General features: G+C 35.5%; 1 protein-coding gene across 4 annotated transcripts in view; it reads right to left on the bottom strand.

The window, feature by feature from the left end:
• The window catches only part of LOC131664196 (centrosome-associated zinc finger protein CP190), a 256006-nt gene that overhangs the window by 115103 nt on the left and 119688 nt on the right, over positions 1–21215 (bottom strand). For all 4 annotated transcript variants that reach the window (XM_058935103.1, XM_058935129.1, XM_058935112.1 and 1 more), the window contains one exon: positions 13444–13583. In XM_058935103.1, coding sequence (XP_058791086.1) covers positions 13444–13583 — 140 coding nt within the window. The remainder of the gene's footprint in view (positions 1–13443; positions 13584–21215) is intronic.

Below are 21215 nucleotides of genomic sequence, written 5' to 3'. Positions count from 1 at the left end.
ATACAGGGTAGGCCATTTTAAATGACCCAGTCGATTTTCTCGGAAACTAAGGGGGTTGGCGAAAAATAGTTCAGATGAAAGTTGCCCAACTTTGAGGGGGACATATCTCTGTGACCTTGCCTTTGACCTCTAAGGTCATGTTCAAGGTCATTTGAAGGTCAACTTTGTTTTTTTAAATAGGAACCCCTATTTTTAACCCCGGATTCGGAAAGAGCGGGAAATTCTACCTTCGTTGGCTGGGTAATCAATACCTTGCCTTCATTGGCTGGGTAATCGACACCTTACCTTCATTGGCTGGGTAATTAATACCTTGCCTTCACTGGCTGGGTAATCCATACCTTATTAACCTCACCCTTGCTCCGGTGGGATAGGGGTTGAACCGATCCCCCAACATAATACTTTATCTAAACGTAGAATTTCCCGCTCTTTTCAAATCCGGGATAAAAAATGGGGGTCCTTATTCAAAATATTTCTTGGTTATTGAGTTATTGGGGTTATTGGGGTTATCGAGTTATTGGGTTATTACAATTAACCTTACCCTTGCCCGATCATCCTTGTGCATAGATCAAGAAACTCATAAATTTGACCCCTACATGACTATAGGCGAGGGGGGGGGGGTTAACCGCATCCCACACATAATACATTATCTGAACGTAGAATTTTCCGCTCTTTCCGAATCTCGGATCAAAAATATAGGTTCCTATTCAAAAAATGACTTTGACCTTCAAATGACCTTGAAAATAAATCTCAAGGTCAAATCGGATTTCACAGAAAGGTTGCCCCCATTGTCCCAAATAACTGTTGTCTGAACAATTTTTTTTGTACAACGCCAACCGTCGAAAATTTCGGGGTGGTTGTTTTAAAATGGGACACCATGTATACTACGAGGGTCGTTTGAAAAAACCATGCAAAGTCAGAGAGACGGCGCTACTAGTGCGTATCAAGGTTATTTTTAGCTAGTGGCATATCTTGGAAGAGCACACACCTAGTTTCAGCCAGATCGGCCAATTACTTTGCGTTTTACATTCGTATCAATCAAAGAAATCGAGTGGTTGTAAAAAAATGGACGAAAAAGAATTGCGTGTATTGATTAAACATTACTTTTTCAAAGGCGAAACGCCTTAGAAGATTAAACAGAAGCTTGATAAACATTATGGTGATTGTGCACCTTCGATTAGAATGGCTTATAAGTGGTTTCAAAATTTTCGGAGTAGCCATATGAGCACAAAAGACGCTGAACGTTCTGGACGCCCTGTGTTGAGGTTACCACTTCAGAAATCATTGATAAAATCCATGCTATGGTGATGGTTGACAGAAGAGTGAAGGTGCGTGAGATTGCTAGTACTGTAGACATCTCGAGCGAACAGGTACATAATATTTTGCACCAACATTTGGACATGAAAAAGCTATCCACTAGATGGGTGCCGCGATTGCTCACGATTGACCAAAAACGAGATCGTGTGAAGTGTTGCAGGAATGGTTTGCAGCTGTTCCAGCAAAATCCGCAAGACGTTAAGCGTCGTTTCATCACTGTAGATGAAACATGAATATATCACTACACTCCTGAGACCAAAGAACAGTCTAAACAATGGGTTACCAAGGGGGAATCTGCTCCGAAAAAGGCGAAGACAATTCCTTCGGCCGAGAAGATTATTGCGACTCTCTTTTGGGATTCGCAAGGAATAATCTTGAAATAATAATAATAATAATAATAATAATAATAATAATAATAATAATAATAATAATATTAAAGGCACAAGTCTTGATGTTGAATTGATATACGAATCTCGTCACTACGAGGGTGGTCCGATAAGTACTTAGCCTACAAAAGAAAAACGAAAATTTTGGAATAGTGGCGTTCTATTTTTCAACATAGTCTCCTTTTAGTTCGATACACTTGGCCCAGCAATGCTCCAACTTCTTTAACCCGTCTGAAAAATACGTTTCCTCAAGGTCTGAAAAGTAGGCTTCCGTGGCAGCGATTACCTCCTCATTCGACTCAAATTTCTGTCCGGCGAGTGACTTTTTCAAGTTTGGAAACAAAAAGAAGTCGTACGGGGCTAAATCTGGAGAATACGGTGGATGGGGCAGCAGTTTGTAGCCTAATTCGACCAATTTGGCCATGGTGACGGCGAAGGTGTGACACACTTGCTTTCACACGCTCTCAAAAATAAACTACAACTCCGATCCGGCTGAAATCTTGACAGTAACCATCGAGAAGATTGTACTACGTGATAGAATATTTCTTTTGCGAGAGTGGCGCCATCGGGCGGTGAGGCTAAGTACTTATCGGACCACCCTCGTATGTTAAACAGTTTCCATTACCTTATACGTTATAGTAAATTGCTGTTACAAAAGCAAAAAATTAAAAAATCTACGTAGAAGCAAGTTAAGCCAGTATAATTATCTGAATTTGGCGATTTAATAATATTGTCAACTATTTCTTTTTGTTCAGCATTTAATTTTTGATATTATTGATTGCCAATTTGCAATAAATTATTTTTGTCAACGTTGTCATTACCATCGTCGGAAAATCAGTTAAAACTTTTCCTTCCTCAATTAACATATTGTTTATGTTAGAAAAGCCATTTGATAACTAATATTAAACTCGTTGTCACGTGGAAATTCCTTTGACATAGGGTTTTTAAAGGTTTTCCATAATTTTTCTAGATAAATAGGTTGAAAGTGAATCAATATAACAACAAATAAATGTCTTGGTCGTCTAGGCATCATCCAAGTGACGGTTTCTCTCGTAACTTTGTTCCATTCATTGTTCCATTCATCGTCATCTTCAATAATTCCTAATGCTAGACAGGCTGCAGTAAAAGAAGGATGTAATACATTATTTACTGTTTTCAAATCATCGTAACTTGTAGCACCTTTGACGTAAAGTAATAATAATCTTAAATAAAATAATTCAATTTGTGTAGGACTTACGGTATACATCCGTCCTATACAATTAAAATGTTTTTTTTTTCTATTTTCCCATGATGTAATAGTTTGACCATGAACTTTATTTTCCTTGTACGTAAAATGTTTAGGAATTTCAGCATAGTTATATTGCTTTGGTGCTTTGTTATTTTTCTTCAAATTAAATTAATTAAATAACTTACTGTTTCAATTATTTAAATTTACGAACAGGGAATCTTCATCTTCGTTCTGCATAATAATTACTGCTTGTTCATCACATTAATGTATTAGTAATCTTGTAACGGTATGACTCTTATTTTGCATTGTTTTACTGAAAATTCTGTAATATACGAGTACTTCCTCAGGACCAAGATAACGCGTTTCAATAAAATTATGGTATTCATCATGTTTAATAGTGGTACAATAGGTTCAATCTGCTTGGCTAATCATAACTTTAGCTGCACCGTCTTCTTTGCGTGTGTGTGTGCAAATATTTAACAGCTTAAATACTTGAAACAATTTCTACATTGATATGGCAATCGAAAATGAGTAATAATTTAGCACAATACGGAATTACCCATCTATTACACAGCCCAACGTGAAATTTGCTCATTAGTTGATACTACTTATTTCTGGTAGAGTTTGGGTCGTTGAATTGAAATTTGACCTTAGAATCACATCAAGTTTTTTTAAATATCCCTAAAGGTGCAAGAAATACTGTTTCTCGCTGTTTTTCAGGCACAATAACATTTAGAATAAATTTTTTTTTGGAAAACTAGGTACGCTATCTTAAAGGTTCACTCTTACCATCTAAAACCCTTTTTTTAAGTTTAGAATATCTTTTCTTCTCTCCAAAATATCGTCATTTGAAGTTTACTATTACAGCAATTTCGTAAAGCCTGCAAACACAGTGAGTCATTTAAAAATCCATGTAACGTATTTTATTGTGATTTGGATCACCGATACTCATTACCGAAACTATACAATAACCTCAGAATACCCTGATAATCTAGCCTTAAAATTCGATAAAACCCTGTTGTGGACCCCCATGAAACGTTTTTTCTACAGATATAAAGTGTGGATGATTGAAATAGTATTTTTTATAGGACAAAGCATTACTGGACAGCTTTAAATGACTTATATCTAACTATATCTACTGATGTCGTAGGCAGACATCGTTTCAACGATGGACACTTTAACTTAAACCGGTGCAAGAGATTCTTACAACCCAATGAGTCCACGAGCCCGGTAACTTCGAGGTACGCGATATTCTAACAAGTTAACCTTTCATTCAATAGGTGGCTACCATCTTCGTCTAGTGGAATAACAGCATTTGTTCTACGTCACTCGAGAGCTCAAGGGATGCAGTCGAATGATATAGTTCTGACTTGATACTAGGAGTGCAAATATTACTATCCGTGTTAGAGATCGTATTTGAGCAATCGGCTAACGGATAAAGATTCAAAATATCGAGAACTTCTTTCAAAGATAAAGTCAATTGTGTTTGTTTTACGGTACATTTCAAGCGTTTATATATTTATTTACTTTGTATTCCTATTTCTTACTTAATTATATTTATTTATTTTTCATATTTCGTTCTTTTTTATTTTTATTCTTACTTATTTTTACTTCTTTTTTATGTTTACTTCACTAAGTAATAAAGTTACTATTATTCAATTAGACTTTTATTTTTAATAAAATTGAAAATCTTTATCCTTGTATTTATTGTTATATCAAAGACTTGTATCTTACAAGGAAACCCCCCCCAACCCGACCTCACCGATTTCAATAATCTTTTGATATGTTATAGTTCATCAAAAAATAAGACATACGTATTTTTTTTTATCGGCGGAAAAACACTTTGAGGGGGTGAAAACAACCCTCAAAGTTCACCCCCAAAAATAGATTTTCCAATGTATCTTAGCATCTAATTGATATTTTACGACCAAACAAATTTCATATCACTTCTCATGTGAAAAGCAAACTAGCACATGCAAATCCGACCACAAGGGATGCAACCCTTATTTTTTTTATTTAAAATACTATCTATTTCATGGCTATTTTTATGAAAAAAATTAAAATAACCCGAAAAAAATTGGAAAAAATATTACCCTACATAAAATACAAAAATAAAGTTAATCTAGTCAAGCTTTTTTTCAAACTACGCCCTTAAAGTTGAAAAACCACCCCTAAAAAATTGTTTTCAATACATTACAGGTGGTGTTGATAATTTAGTGTAAAATTTGTTAAGTATCATTTATACTGTACAAAAACAACTATCTCGTGCAGTTTCGACCACAAGGGTTGCAACCCCTAATTTCTGTCATCGAAATTTGTACCTTCTTTATTCCTATTTTTGAAAAAAAGTTCATAATGAGCTTTAAAAAATTGGAAAAAATATTACCGTGGATAGAATAAGAATATAAAATTTACCTGTTCAAACTTATTTTCAAAACCACCCTTAATGTTGAAAAACCATCCTAAAAAAAGTTTCTGACATATCGTTACAATCTCTTCTAAATCAAATAAGCTATGATTCCATAGCTATTTTGTTGCTCTCTTTTAAATTTTTTACGTTCTATCGTTTATTAATTCTATCAAAAAATAAATAACTTTTATTTTATAAAACAACAAGTCAAGAATAATATAATATTATAAGTATACCTAGAAGATAAGTATAGTTTCTCGGATGCGCAAAAATTTTGATATATGAATGATAGTATTATCAGAATTTTATGTACGTCCTACTATCAGCGTCTCTGACGATTGTCTGTTATTTTCATGATTGATAAATATGAGTAAGTAATTCTTCATCAGTAGCCAACACAACTTTCTTGTTGTTGGACGTATTGTATCGACTATTGAACTAACAGCATAATAAATAGTAATAAGAATATAAGATTATAAGTACAAATAATAATAAGATACTATTCCGTTAATTCGTATTTCGTAGTACCTGCTACGTAAGTATAACTATAAAATTATTTTTTATATGCAAATAATTTTACGGCTTTTTAATATTTGTTATTAAAAAAATTGAAATTACACTGATTATGAGGATTTATTAATTAATGATGTTTATAATTATTGTTTACTTATTGATTTGTTTATTATTATTGTTTATTAATTAATATGTTTACTTTTTAATTTATTAATTAATTTTTTTCATGAATGTTTTCTATAAGTTTGTTTATCATTATTGTTTACTTATCAATTTGTTTATTTATTTGTTTTTATTCTAATTTGTTTATTTGTTATTCAGTTTATTTCTTATTCCCCAGCGATATCAGGAGAGACCTATACAGAGGAAAAATAAGGAAAAAAGGGGGACGGATGGATGGACGGACGCACGGAGAATTTCGCGCCTTCTGTTTAATATAATAGAAGATATATAATATATATATATATATATATATATATATATATATATATATATTTTTTTTTTCTTTTATTTCAGATTAAAAAATGAAAATTAACGCTCTGAACGTTTTAAATTTATTATTAGCTTACTTTCAAACTCTACAAATACCTGAAAGTGAGACAAATTATAAAGAGATTCAATTGTCGGAAAGAATTAAAAGCATTTTAATAGATTCCGTGAATGATTTCAATGAAGTAGATATGATCGTTGAAGATACATTAGATTTTCAAGAAGATTACAAAGATCATGCTGCAAAAATAGTAGAAGATGAAGTTCAACACCATTTTCCTGACGATTTCGAAGCACCCACCGACCATTGTACCAAAGACAATGAAGATGTCAGTTTTGAATATAAGCAAAGAGCCGTAGAATACTGGAGAAGTGGCAAAAAAAAAATTTAAGTGTTGAAAGTGTACGTCAAAAATTTAAGAAAGTTTCATCTGTGAGTCAGTTGAAACGTTGGGCTCATACAGTCAACAAAGGTGGTACTTATAGAGAAAAAATTGCAAGAATTTGTCAGTACACTTTTGATAATTTTAAAGCAGCAGTAGACGCTGGTTACATCATTCATGATCGTGACATACGTCGATGGGCATTGCAAGCTCAAAAGATTATAGAATCAGAAGATGTAAGATTCAAAGCTTCGGATAACTGGCTTTGTAAATTCAAGAAAGCTCATAGAATAGTATCCCGGAAAATAAATAAGTTTATAACCAAGAAAACTCTAGAAAGTAATTCAGAACTAACGATTAAAGCAAATACTTTTATTGCTGATGTTAAAGCAGGCATAAGAATAATTGGAATTCATAATGTGTTTAATTCTGATCAGAGCGGATTCCAACTGGAAATGCACTCCGGAAGAACGCTAGCGGTTGAAGGAGAAAAGCAGGTACAGTGTTTAGTACAGTCAGTTTCTTCAACAACCCACAGTTATACTATACAGCCACTCATATCAGCCGCAGGAGAATTACTGTCACCACTCTTTTTAGTTTTGAAGGAATCTAGCGGTGAGTTTGGACCCATTGTTGAAACCACTTTATTTAGACCCGAAAATGTTTACGTAGAAGCATCTAAATCTGGAAAGTTGACTACAGGTATACATAATCCCATCTAGTTACAATTAATGTCATTATAAATGATTTTACAAATAAGATTTTTGATTTTAGATCTCTTTAAAATATGCTTGACTCCTGGAGCGGTCATTGTGACAGTGCCATAGAAACTGTAACTCCATGTGATAAAATTATAAATTTTAAAAAAATACCGACTGGCACAACGGGAGAAATTCAGCCACTTGATGTTTTTGGATTTCGCATATGGAAGATCTTTGTCCGCCAATTTTCAGATACCGTAATTTTGATGAATTATGATTTGGATTTACATAAAAGAAACAACATTATTAAACTTCAGTCGTTAGTCCACAATCAATTATCTTCACCAAGATATACTAATCTTTTTAAATATTCCTGGTTCAAGAGTGGTTACCTCACTAAAAAACCAGAAAATTTTGACAATCCTGTTGCTTACAGTTTTGGAGATTCCTGCAATACACATTGTGACATAGAAGGATGCAAAAATGTGGCTATTATACGTTGCGGTTGGTGCAAAAAATCATTATGTTTCGAGCACTTCTATGAAGAATATCATTATTGTAAGAAGTATGAACAATAAATCCGTCCTAATTTTTTTGATTGTTTTTAATTGGTAACTGAATGAATTATAGTAACGCATATAAAAATCAATTAAATATATATTACTTGGCAGTTTACAATTTCAGTCACAAGAAAGGAGAAAAACTCAACCAACAAAAACAATGGCAATGCTATCAACCCTCCTAATCACCGAATGGCGATGGTAATAAACCTCCCCCTAATAACCCTCCTAATATCCCCCAATGGCATTGCTTACAACCCCCCATTAACCTCCTAATAACTCCCCCCCCAATAAGACCCTCCCCCTAATAACCCCCTAATAACCCCAGTAGTTAGCAGGGTTGATAACGTTGCCATTATGTTATTCGGTGGGTTGCAAGCATTGCCATAAGGTTGCAAGGGGGCTCAGCTATGTCTTCGGGCTATTAGTGGGGGGCTAACGGCATTTTCATTGGAGGTTTTTAGGGGGTTATTAGGGGGGGTTGTAAGCATTCTGATAGTGCGTGTTAGTGCGGGAAATTGCCATTGGGATATAAGGGGAGTTTTAGAAATTGCTACTGGGTGATGGACCATTTTTCCAGACAGATTCGGAATCGGCGCAACAAAATACTTTGGAAAAACGTTGTCCCAGTTCTGGGTCTTGTTAGGTGATATAATCTTGAATTGGTACATATTTTTCGTATTCTATCCACGATAATAATTTTTCCAATTTTTTAAGCTCATTATGAACTTTTTTTCAAAAATAGGAATGGAGAAGGTAAAAATTTCGATGACATAAATTAGGGGTTGCAACCCTCGTGGTCGAAACTGCACGAGATAAATGTGTTTGTACATTATAAGTGATGAGCAACGTATTTTACAGTAAATTATCAACACTACCTGTAATGTATTGGAAACAATTTTTTGGGGGTGGTTTTTCAACATAAGGGGTGGTTTTAAAAATAAAAGGTAAATTTTTTTTCTTATTCTATCCACGGTAATATTTTTACTAATTTTTTCAAGCTCATTATGAACTTTTTTTCAAAAATAGGTACAAAGAAGGTAAAAATTTCGATGACAGAAATTAGGGGTTGCAACCCTTTTGGTCGAAACTGCACGAGATAGTTGTTTTTGTACAGTATAAATGATACTTAACAAATTTTACACTAAATTATCAACACCACCTGTAATGAAAATCTACTATGCAAGTGACAGAAAAGCAACTTACACCAATAGAACTACAGCCACAACAATGCTCATTCAATTTCGATAAGTGTATAATATTGTAAAGTACATCAACTGAATTATAATTGTTTGCTTGACTTGATAGTTTTTGATTATCAAATTTCAAACCGACTATACAAATATTTTCTTTTTTGTTTCATTATTTTTATTTTATTAGCTTTAAGTTTAAATATGTCCAGACTGGCAAACAGAAATGCTATTTCCTCTGCTGGATTACACAATTTATTAATTGTGTAATGTATGTATGTTTATTGCGACTATGTAATTAATGTATATACGAGGGGGGGTCAACAAGTCTTTACAAAATCCAAGAGATGGCGCTCGTCACGCTTAAATTATAATGTTTTTGGCAAGCAATCTAACTAGATATCGTACAAAGTTTCAGCTCGATTCATTAAGTCGTTTTTTTGTGAGTGTTGGTTGAACAAAAAGTTATTGGTTTATTTGAAAAATGGAAAAAACAGAGTTTCGAGCGGTGATAAAACATTTTCATTTGAAAGGCCTTACACTAAAAAAAAATCACAGTTGAGTTGAACGCCGTTCATGGCAAGTCTGCCCCTGTGTTTAAGACTGTTTATAACTGGGTAAATGAATTTAAACGCGGCCGTACAACAACAAAAGATAAACCTCGTTCAGAACGCCCCGTAGAAGTGAGTACGCCCGAAATGGTCAACAAAATCCACAATATGGTGTTGAGTGATAGAAGATTAAAATTGCGAGAATTAGTTGAGGCCACAGGGGTATCAAGGGTACAATCATTTCAATTTTGCCTAAAAAATTGGAGATGAAAAAAATATTAGCAAGATGGGTGCCGCGTTTGCTTACTGTTGAAAACAATCGAACCCGCGTCGTCACCTCTGAGTCTCTTTTTGTACGCATACGTCATAATCCGGAAGACTTTTGGCGTGGACTCGTCACTGTAGACGAAACATGGGTACACTACTACACTTCTGAAACCGAAGAACAGTCCATACAAAGGATTACCGCAGGAGTAGCAGCCCCAAAGAAGGCAAAGATAGTAAAGTCAGCTGGCAAGATTATGGCCACGGTTTTCTGGGATGCGTATAGAATCATCTACATCGACTACTTGGAAAAAGGCCAGACGATCACTGGACAATATTATGTGTCATTATTAGGTTAGCTGAAAGAAAAAAATCAGAGAAAAACGTCCTCACTTGAACAAAAAAAATGCCTCTTTCTTCAAAACAATGCTCGAGTTCACACGTGTGCGGTTTCATGGCAAAAATTAACGATTTAAAGTTCAAATTAATTGACCATCCACCATATTCGTCTGATTTGACTTCCAGTGACTTTTTCTTATTTCCTAACCTTAAAAAATGCGATCTCTCTTATTGCAGGAAGAATTTGATTTCGAAACATTTCTTCATAAATTGCCGCTGTCAGATTACCCTGAATGAAGAATGGGTCTATTAATCTATTATTCAAAATTCCAGCCCATACATTTATTTTTTGAGGGTATTACGTAGTATGTTCCTGCACAATGGATGCAGGAACATACTACGCAATACCCTCAAAAAATAAATATATGGGCTGGAATTTTGAATAATTTTTAAATGTATGGTTCCAGCAAGATGGTGCTGCCCCACATTTTGGAAGTCAGGTGCACAATTATTTGGATGCTGTATTCTCTCATTGGTGAATAGGTCGAAGGAGTGCAATTGAGTGGCCAGTGAAATCACCAGATTTAACTTCGCTAGACTATTTTCACTGGGGTCATCTGAAACATCGAATGTACAAGATGAAGCCACTCAATTTAGATGAATTACGTCAACGTATTATCGATGAACTTTTACCAGCAGATTCGTTTGCAAATGCTACGACATCTTTTAACCATCGATTAGCTTACTGTCAAGAAGTCGGTAGTCATCTATTTGAACATTTAATTCATTAATATGTGATTATTCTTATTAGTTTGTTATTATTACTAAAGTACTTATTATTATGTAAAATACTTGTATTATGGCTTTACATAAAATTATTATTATTAAAATACTTTTGAATAAATCTCTTTCGTATAAGTTGTACTAATTGACTTTGGATTCTTTTAAATAACTTAATGACCGAAAAATCAAGATCAGATTTGATATTTGATTGTTGAATAATTACGTTAATCGATTTTGAAACGAGAAAGGAGATTTCTATTCGAAAAAAATACAATATTATTGTACAAATGACCTTTGAAGTTCTTCTGGCCCTCGGTTGTGAGTACGAGTACATATCTGGATGTAAAATTTTACGCTTTTTGAGAATCCGAGGTCAAAACTGAGATTTTTTTAAAGAAAAATAAGAATGACCATGAAGTGACCTAGAAAATAAACGTCAAGATCAAAGTCGCGTTCAACAGAAAGTGTTCCCTTCAAAGTCCAGTAACTTTCATCTGAAACATTTTCCGACAAACCGTATTATTGTAGGATCATTAGATTAAACAGAAAAAAAATTGGAATTCGCATAACCTTGGCAATCATCTTAACGGATCTCCCGGACCCCAAATATATTATTTCATCTGAATATAAAATTTTCCGCTAATTCTGAATGTCGGGTAAAAATGGGTGTTTCTGTTTAAAAAACGAAAGCTGACCTTGAAATAACCTTGCAGGGTCTTTCAGATCCCACGTATAATATGTCAGTTGAACGTAGAATTTCTCGCTCTATCCGGATCAAAGGTAAAAAATAGAGGTTCTTATTTGAAAAATCAAAGTTGACCTTGAAATGATCTTGAAAAATAACTTTGACGTTAAAAGCAAGGTCATCACTGAGTGCATCAATAACGAACATATCAACTTTATTTGTAACATTTTTCCCGATAACGCGATCTTTTCGAGTTTTGGTCAGTCCCGGGGCTTTTGAGACACTCTGTATAATAACAATATTTCAAAGTATAAGAAAAATCAAAATTTTGAGCTTTTTCTTAGCATCAACCAATTACAACGTTAGATCTTGGCGACTTATCCTTATTTCAAGATATCATTACCATTATACTAAAAAAATTGAAGAATTATTGGTTTGACATCATAATTAATTTGATTACTCTGCCAGTAGAGACTGTTTCAAAATCAATTTGTAGTCACAAGCAAGTAAAAATTGTAATTTAATAATTTTTATTATAATTACGAAGCAAAAACATTGAACTTGATTGAACAACATGACGAATTTGCGAGTTTGTAATTAAATAAAAATTGTTAAATTATAAATTTCTCATATTTACCATTTTAAAATTGATTTTAAAATGGTTTCTAGGCTCCAGGTAATTGCGGCAGCTTACTTGCTCATAAATTTTGTTTTTTGCAAAAAGTATAATGGGAAAGGGGGAAGGGGGAGATTCATTAACTGTAACAGAACCATATAAAATGAAATCAATAGACACAAGTGCTTAGAATTAAGCATATGATAAATCCTCAACAGTAGTCTAGATAAATTAAAAAATTTATGAGTAATTATAAATTGATAGATCTTTGATAAGAACAAGTGATCGAGTCCGTGTCTCAAGACGCGTATTTGAAAGTTGAATATATACGTACATTACCGGGATCAAAATATAACTGATATTTTATAATATTTACAAATATTTTTAATATACTGACAATTTTTAATAATTCAGACCATTTTTACAAACCAAACAAAGTATGTGATTATATGTAAGCTTGTATGTAATTATTATGTACACTGAATACCCTTATAAGTCACTAAGCTTTGATTGTATAAGTTATACATATTATTGATTCATTATTATTATATTATTCATATTATTATTGTCATAAATACAATGGGGATACAACTGTGCTATATTATCTTAGATCGAACTTTGCTGGCTACAAGAAACTAAAATAAATTTGAAAATGATGCAAGATTCATAGAGATTCGGAAACAATTCAAGCAAGTAGAAAAAACAAATTGGGTGCTTTTTCCCAAAGTACGCGAGTGGACCTTAATTCGATTTAATCACTTAGCGTTTTGAATGGTTGAATACTTATTTTAGTTAGATTCTGTGGTGGACTGATATTGACAAAAATAACCAAAATTGAAAAATAAAAATATTTCAATCTTTCCGGGTTACGAGGATTTGAGCATATTGTAGGAAGATTCAGCTAGTAACAAAATACACAAATGCATTTTAGAACTCTGTAAGAGAATTTGTTTGACTACCTTAGTCTATATATGATTTATCTCTATCACGATTCATTTTATGGAAAAAGATTGAATATATGTTTTACCAACCTTATTATTGATTTTATACTTTCGTACGATATATCAGGTGGCATAGTTATTGATCGATTTTCAATATAGTTATTTTCATTTTGCTGTCGTTCTAATTCAAGAAAATAATCAGTGCATGTTGTCACCACTAATCGATGAACCTGAAAAATAAAATAAGTTAGATATTTGATGTTTTTATATAAGAAATTAATAGTAATATTAATTAATCCTTTCCCTTTTCCACACACATATTAAGAAAAGTGAAATTAGACAGGTCAATAAGTATCACAATATCACAAGTCATGGTTGCAAGTCGCATGTCAGTAGGCCAGAAGTGGTGGTTTTTATAAACATTAAGATAGCTATTGCGAGCTTCTAAACGTAACATACTGTCTAGATTCCCTTATGATTTTTTAAGTGATAAATTTTGTAATGATTGAAAGAAGGGAAATAGTGATAAATGGAAAATCACTTAATTTTAATTATATTCAGCAACGTTTCGTCGGCACATTTGCTGACCTCTTCAGGCTTTATTAATAGAAAAACAACAAATTATTAAGAATAGAGTTTGCAAAAGTAATTTTAATAGTATGTAATTATATGTACGAGGTCTGTCCGAAAAGTATCGGGCCTACGTTTATATCTTCGCGCCATAGTGTTCGAGCAACCTCTACCAGACAGAAACGTCAACAGTAAAGCCTCACGAATCTATTAGTTACTTACTGACACCTGCCGGACGTATAGTTCATGCGCAGCATGTCTTTGTTTACAGTGCCTTTTTCGCGTTCGTCGGATTTTGATATTGTCAAAAATGACTGAAAAACAAGATCAACGAATTTGCATCAAATTTTGCTTTCAACTCGGAAAAACGAGTTCGGAAACTATTGAAATGATGCAAAAGGCCTTCGGAAGCGAGTGTATGAGTAAAACACGGATAAAAGAGTGGTATAAACGGTTCAAGGATGGTCGCACTTCTGTCTATAGTGATTCTCGTTCCGGCCGACTTTCAACGACAAAAACCGCAGATAATATTGAGCGGGAGCGACTTGCAATTGAACAAGATCGTCGTATGACTGTGCGAGAACTAGAAGAAGACCTTGGGATACCAAAAACTCTCATTTCAGAAATTTTAACCGAAAATTTAGGAATGAAACGCGTGTGTGCGAAATTCATCCCAAAATTGCTCACAGCAGAGCAGAAGAGCATTCGCTTAGAAATCGTTCTAGACAATCTGGAAATGGTCAATAATGATGATAATGTGCTTAGAAAAGTTATTACAGGTGATGAATCATGGGTTTATGGTTATGATCCTGAAACAAAACAACAATCTTCACAGTGGAAGCATTCTGAATCGCCAAGACCAAAAAAAGCATGTCAAAGTCGGAGCAATGTTAAGTCAATGTTGATTGTTTTTTTCGATTGTGAAGGTGTTGTACATCACGAATATGCACCAACAGGTCAGACATTCAATAAAGAATACTACGTTCCAATTTTGAAACGTTTGCGTGATGCAGTAAGAAGAAAACGGCCGCATTTTTGGGAAAGTGGTGACTGGCTTCTCCATCACGATAATGCGCCAGCGCATTCATGCAATCTTGTGCAGTAGTTTTTGAGCAAACACAATATCGCATTGTTTCGACAACCTCCATACAGTCCCGACATAGCCTCTTGTAACTTTTGGCTGTTTCCAAAACTAAAAAAACCACTCAAAGGACACCGATTCGATGACAAAACAGCGGTTGAAAACAATGCAACGAGTGTACTTAAGGCTATCCCTAAACGTGAGTTCCAGGACTGTTTTGAAAAGTGGAAACATCGATGGAACCGTGTTATTCAATCAAGTGGGGATTACTTTGAAGGATGCCACCCACCAGATGATAAAGAATAACAATAGCACGAAAATATAAAGGAAGGCCCGATACTTTCCGGACAGGCCTCGTATATATGTATACCTGATTGCTCTCGTAGTCAAATTATTATAGGCTAAAACTAATAGATCGTAGCACAGTTAAGTTACAATAAAGTGAGAAATCAAGTATTTCAACCCATATATATACTCTTCATCTATTATCCCTTCCTCATCGATCTTAATAAAGGCTTATAGATATGACTATTGCGAGCTTCTTCAACATTCACTCATTTTGTTTATCCTTTCCACACATTAGTTTAAAATCTTCGTAATAACAGAATGAAATGTTGATGTTGCTATCTACAACTCGAAAAATATCAGCTTGTTCGATACTTTAATACACTTTTGAGAAAGTTCATCAAGTTATAAGATTTTAAATATTGTTTAATTATATTTTTTCTCTGAACAGTTCGTAGCATTCACCAAGTACTAAACTTATTTTTATTACAATATATCAGTCGCTGACAGTAGATAAACTTAGCTCGGAGAGGTATCAGCTCACTAAAAGAAAAGAACTAAATTACAGGTTTCGCAATGACCGATATATGAACGGCAAAAATTACAGCATACTTGAGTTTGAAACAGCAGAGCCCTACCATCGTGGCTTTGATGTTATTGCTTTTTGGAGTTACAACTTATTTCGGCTTACAATAGCAGAGCCTTACTTGTCATGGGCTTGATGTTATTGTGTTTGAGGTTACGGGATTATAGCTTATTAAGGTTTTATAAACTGAGAGCTACCAGCTATTTAAGATTTTTCGTTAATATATTGCCTCGTTGAACAAAGATTCATCAAAGGAATTTACATGTCTTTGTTTCCGTTCATATATCGGACATTGCGAAACCTGTAATTTATTTCTTTTCAATCGACGATATCTTCCATTTAAAAAATGATAATCATACATATAAATAGTGACGTGAAAAGCTGGAGAGTAGCCCTTTGCAATAGTTATTTCAGATTTGAAAAATAATAAAAAAAGCGGTATTATGGATGCTCAAATATGGCGAATAACCGTGTTTTTCGCCCTTTTGGGTTAGGATTACTTAAAAATCTGACATGATGGAGTAATTCTGAGTCCGGATTTGAGTTCTACGCCGAAAACTACTTTGGAAATGACTATCATATACTCCATAACAATCACAACCTCATATTTTGCAGACCTGTGTTATTTATATTATTAACCCATTAAGGACGGGACGGACACTTTTTCGTGTCCAACTTTTTATGGAAAATGGCCATTTTTGAAAAAACCAAAAATGGTCCCCATAAATCTGAAAAAATTCAGACGTGTTCCTTGACTGATTCTCAGCATTTTTTGTTCTTATAAACTTTTCATGAAAGTCGATAGTTTTCGAGATAAAAATCGGTGAAGTTAGCGAATGAAATTTTTGTTTATTTACGCAAATTTATTAAAAAATATATATATTTGGGTTTTCGTAGGGCCGATATTTTTTAGTTAAGGTATCATGGACACCTTTTTTATGAATTTTAAGCCTATAAAAAAATCAAAAGGCAAACAAATTTCGATCACAAAAATTTTTTTTTCCAAATAATCAGTGCTTTTTTTTTTAATCTTCAAATTTTACATGAAAAAACTCATTTTAGAAAAAATTAAGTGTCATAATCGGGAAGAGCATACTTAAAAACATAGAAAATGGTGGTTCGCGAATTTTTTTGCAATTAAATTATTGGCTTGGTGGTAGCTTGAAGTTGGACACGAAAAAGTGTCCGTCCCGTCCTTAATGGGTTAAATGACGTATTGATTTATATTATTAAATTACGTATCGACAGAAGGCTTTGTTATAATTAAAAATAACGAATGGGTAGGCTCGTCTTCCATAAGAAGACCCAGACGAAAAGAATAAACAATTATTGACATGGAAACAAACTATTTCAAAATTTTCGAGTAATACTAATAATTTTCCTGGACAAAAAGGCTATCAGCAGTTCAATAACGAAAAGAAGAAAAGAAAATCATTTCCTCAAAGTCACATCTGAAACACAACTACCTCGCTAGGCACACCAAATTAATCAAGATGGTACGTATCGAGAGTAAATTGCAAGAATTTGTGAATATACTTTAGAAAATTTTAACGTGGCTCTTGAATCTGGTTTTATAATTCATGACAATGATTTGTGAAGATGGGCTTTACAAGCTCAAAAATTAATTGAAAATGAAGACAAAATGACTGTAAAGTATAAAAGAAAAAATAGATAATTTGAAAAAAAAACAGGAAAATAATCAATATCAGATAGAGGGAAAATCGCAGAAAACAAAAGACAGGAAAGGAATACAAAATAATAAAAATAATCAAAAAATAGAAAAAAGGAAATTATAGTCTGGAATGAAGAATTGAATAATTTAAAAAAAAATAAAAGAATTATGTAAGGAAATAAAAAAAACTCAGGTGGATAAAGTAGAACACTGATGGAGGGACTGAAAAGAAATAAAAAATTTGTAGGTAAAGAAAAACATTAGAATAAAACGAAAGAACTAGGACATAAGATATCGTAGAATAGAAATAACACAAGACTCAAAAGATTAACCAAAGAAATAATTACAAAAATGAAAAATAGAAGTGGTGATCAAACAAAAATATTTAGATGCAGGGAAAAATAAAAAAGACTTCAGAGAAAGAAAAAAAAATGGAAAGAGAAAGCATAGAGAGAGAGAAAGAGAAAGAGAGATCGTGACACAGACATACTGATAATAAGCCAGCAATTATAAAACTTAGGTGCACAAGAGGGCTGGTTTTCAAATGCCTTCGGTATGTTAGCCATTTGGGTAAAGGGAAAATCGGCAAGAAGAATACAGATGTATGGAAGGGGGGAAGACTACGCGTGGGTGAGACCCTCAAATGCACGATGGCAGTTTTCGAGGATAAAATTGGTCAGCTAGAGGACGCTCTCAGAGATCTGCCGAGGGACCTCATCGTTGCGGGCGATTTGAACTGTTCGGCGATCGAATGGGGCATGACAAGAACGAACAAACGATAGAGGTTGCTTTTGAAGATAGCCGCAAGATTGGATCTGGAAATGGCCAACTAAGAAACGACGTCGACGTACAGACGACCGGGCTTCGGGTACTTAATACCTGATGTAACAATGACTTCAGGCACGATCTCGTCACGGATAAGAGGATGGCAGGTGATCAAAGACTGCACAGCCAGCGATCACCAACACATTGTCTTTGAGGTGGCGGATCATACAATGACTCAACGAAACAGACAGATCACAGACAGGACTACATAGTACTGGAACCTCTGGAAGCAAGACAAGGAGCGTTTCAAAAGACTAATGCAGGAGGCGACGGCACCCGCCGAAGCTCTCCTGGCAGAGCTCAACACACGGGAACGAGCAAACTGGATAATGGACAAGACGATGGACTTCATAACGCAACTATGCAACGCCATAATGACCCGACGCAAGAGCAGAAAGGACAAGCGAGCGATGGACTGGTAGACGGACGAGATCAATATTCTCCGGAGAGAATGCATTGCCTGACGCAGGAGGATGAATCGCGCGCGAAATAAGAAACGCCTAGACACGGACAGACTAGCGACCGCGTACAAGGCGGCACGAAAGGTACTGACCGCCGGGATTAAAGAAAGCAAGAACCGCTACTCGAGAGAACTGTGCTAAGAAGTGGAGAGGGATCCTTGGGGTCTTGGTTACAACATTGTGTTCAAGAGACTGGGGTTCCTTGGCCCTTCCGAGCCAAATGACAAGGATTACCATGAACGCAAAAGTCGATGAACTTTTCCCGAATCAGTCAGAGATGGATGATGCTACGAACTACCGAGAGACGACAGTGCCTAAGTTTAGCGAGGCAGAGCACACCCGAGCTGCATCAACGGTTAAACCCGGCAAGGCACCGAAACTAGACTGCTTCCCGAGGAATATCATCCATCGGATTGCGGTTGCATGCCCGATACCCGTCCTGGACAGGTATAACGCGGTCATGTGTGCTAGCATCTTCCCCACACAATGGAAGATGGCTAGACTAGTACTCCTGCATAAAGGGAACGGAGAGGCGAATAGTCTGTCTATATGACAATTTCATTAAAGTCGTCGTAAATGGTGTCCTTGACCAATATACTGCAAAATGTATCAATCTTGTAAGCAAACATGACATAACCTCAAGGTTTAGTGTACGTGATCGCGAATGGGTGCTCACGGCCGAAGGGTCACGAGCAAGGTCACACACGCGGGGAAGACACTAAATCTTCGTCCTGCTGCTGGGCCGGTCTTACACCTTGGCGAAGCTGTTCACCACTATTGCTGCCCCGTTAATTGTTCTCTCGAAGTGAGAAATCGAGGAGCGGGTGATCGTAGAATGCTAGATGGGGGAAGGATCGCGAAAACTCTTGCGACCGTGACCGGTATACTCGATGCTCGTGAGTTCGTTCGGCGAGGGACTTTGGAAAAATGACCAGCAAAAGAAGGTTAGCTGGTATTTTACCTTAAGCACCTCAACTTTATTGAGCTGCCAGATAGACGGCACGGATCGCCCTTCGGGTGATCGCTACAAATGGTTTAACAACAGTGACAATGGCAGGTCGGACGCACGCAATCGATAGACCGTCCTACGCTAAGTCAACTAAGTAAAATCGTGCGCACGCTTTCGCTCGCAAACGATACAAATTAGACGCTACCTTAGCTTCATCGCTGGTCAACCGATAAAGCTGTATCGCCTCGCTCTCACTGCTACCACTGATGGTTAGTCTCTGTGTTTTCAGTTTTCCGTTATGGGAGAGGTGCAGCGTCGTCAGACATTACCACCCCTCTCCCTGGGTGCCGAAGGTTGGCATAGCACACTGTCTTTCACTCCTCGGTTTCACTTTTAGAAATAATACCTTGGAGATTCGGAAGTCAAGTTTGCTCCGGCTCCCTGCCATTCACAGGGAGTCGGAGCCTTATTAATCTAAGGTAGCGACCTTCTCAAGAGAAGTATCGATCTTTTCACGGTTCAACGCTCAAGGAGAGCGGAACTAAAGGTTTGACCCTCGGACTGGACGCGACAGGACTCTAGTTATCCCAATTCCGTCCGCGTTAGAAGTACACGGCATACAAATCTTACAAGATTTGCTTGACCAGGTACCACTACTCCATAGAGGCCAACCCAAATTAGGACGTCGAAAGAGAGATCCAGCTAGGACAGTCAGAAGAGATTTCTAAGACGATCAACCGGCTAAGCCTCTCTTTCTGGGCTCATTCAAATTCATCCCACCCTGCGTACCTGTAATAAGGGATTGCTCCCACGACTTACAGGTCCCTCGCTTCGACGTACTTAAGCACGTCTCCCCATTGCGATTCGGTCATCCCCATTTACGATGGTGGATTCAAAATTTGTATCACCGATTTTCGTTTTTAAATTTCAGATTTCACTTTTAAATTTCAGGTAGGCTTCCATGGCTTGCTGGTGCTGATCGCTGTGCTGTCTTTCGATGTTAATTGGTTGTAGGGTCGAATCTTGCCTAGCTGACAAGGCGACTCGCCTGACAGTTTTCAGCGCTCATGCGACTTCTGCCGTCTATTGGATTCAAGTCCCAAAATTCAAAGCTCAGATCGGTTGTTCAAAAATTAGTGTTCAAATTATTGAAATTCAAAATTCAAAAGTATTTCAAAAATTATTCAAAAATTAGCTTAATCTTTATGCGAGTTATGTTTTCTGGTTAGATACTAGGGCTGTTTCAGGGCAAGGCCATTCATGGCCGTCCTCTAGTACAGCCTCTATTAACGGCTTCCTTAATTCCCTTAATTCTTCGCAGTCAAAGAGAACATGGCTTTCGCTTTCAATTTTTCCACAGCTATACAGTTGGTCTTCACACAATCCTCTTTAATAGAGGTACTTAAAAGCACCGTGTCTAGTCATTGTGTCAC

The sequence above is a fragment of the Phymastichus coffea genome, unplaced genomic scaffold, assembly GCF_024137745.1.
Source record: "Phymastichus coffea isolate CEN01 unplaced genomic scaffold, Cenicafe_Pcof_1.1 PCOF00003, whole genome shotgun sequence".
Lineage (NCBI taxonomy): Eukaryota > Metazoa > Arthropoda > Insecta > Hymenoptera > Eulophidae > Phymastichus > Phymastichus coffea.
The sequence above is the reverse complement of the archived record's forward strand: the minus strand, read 5'-3'. Positions and strand labels throughout refer to the sequence as shown.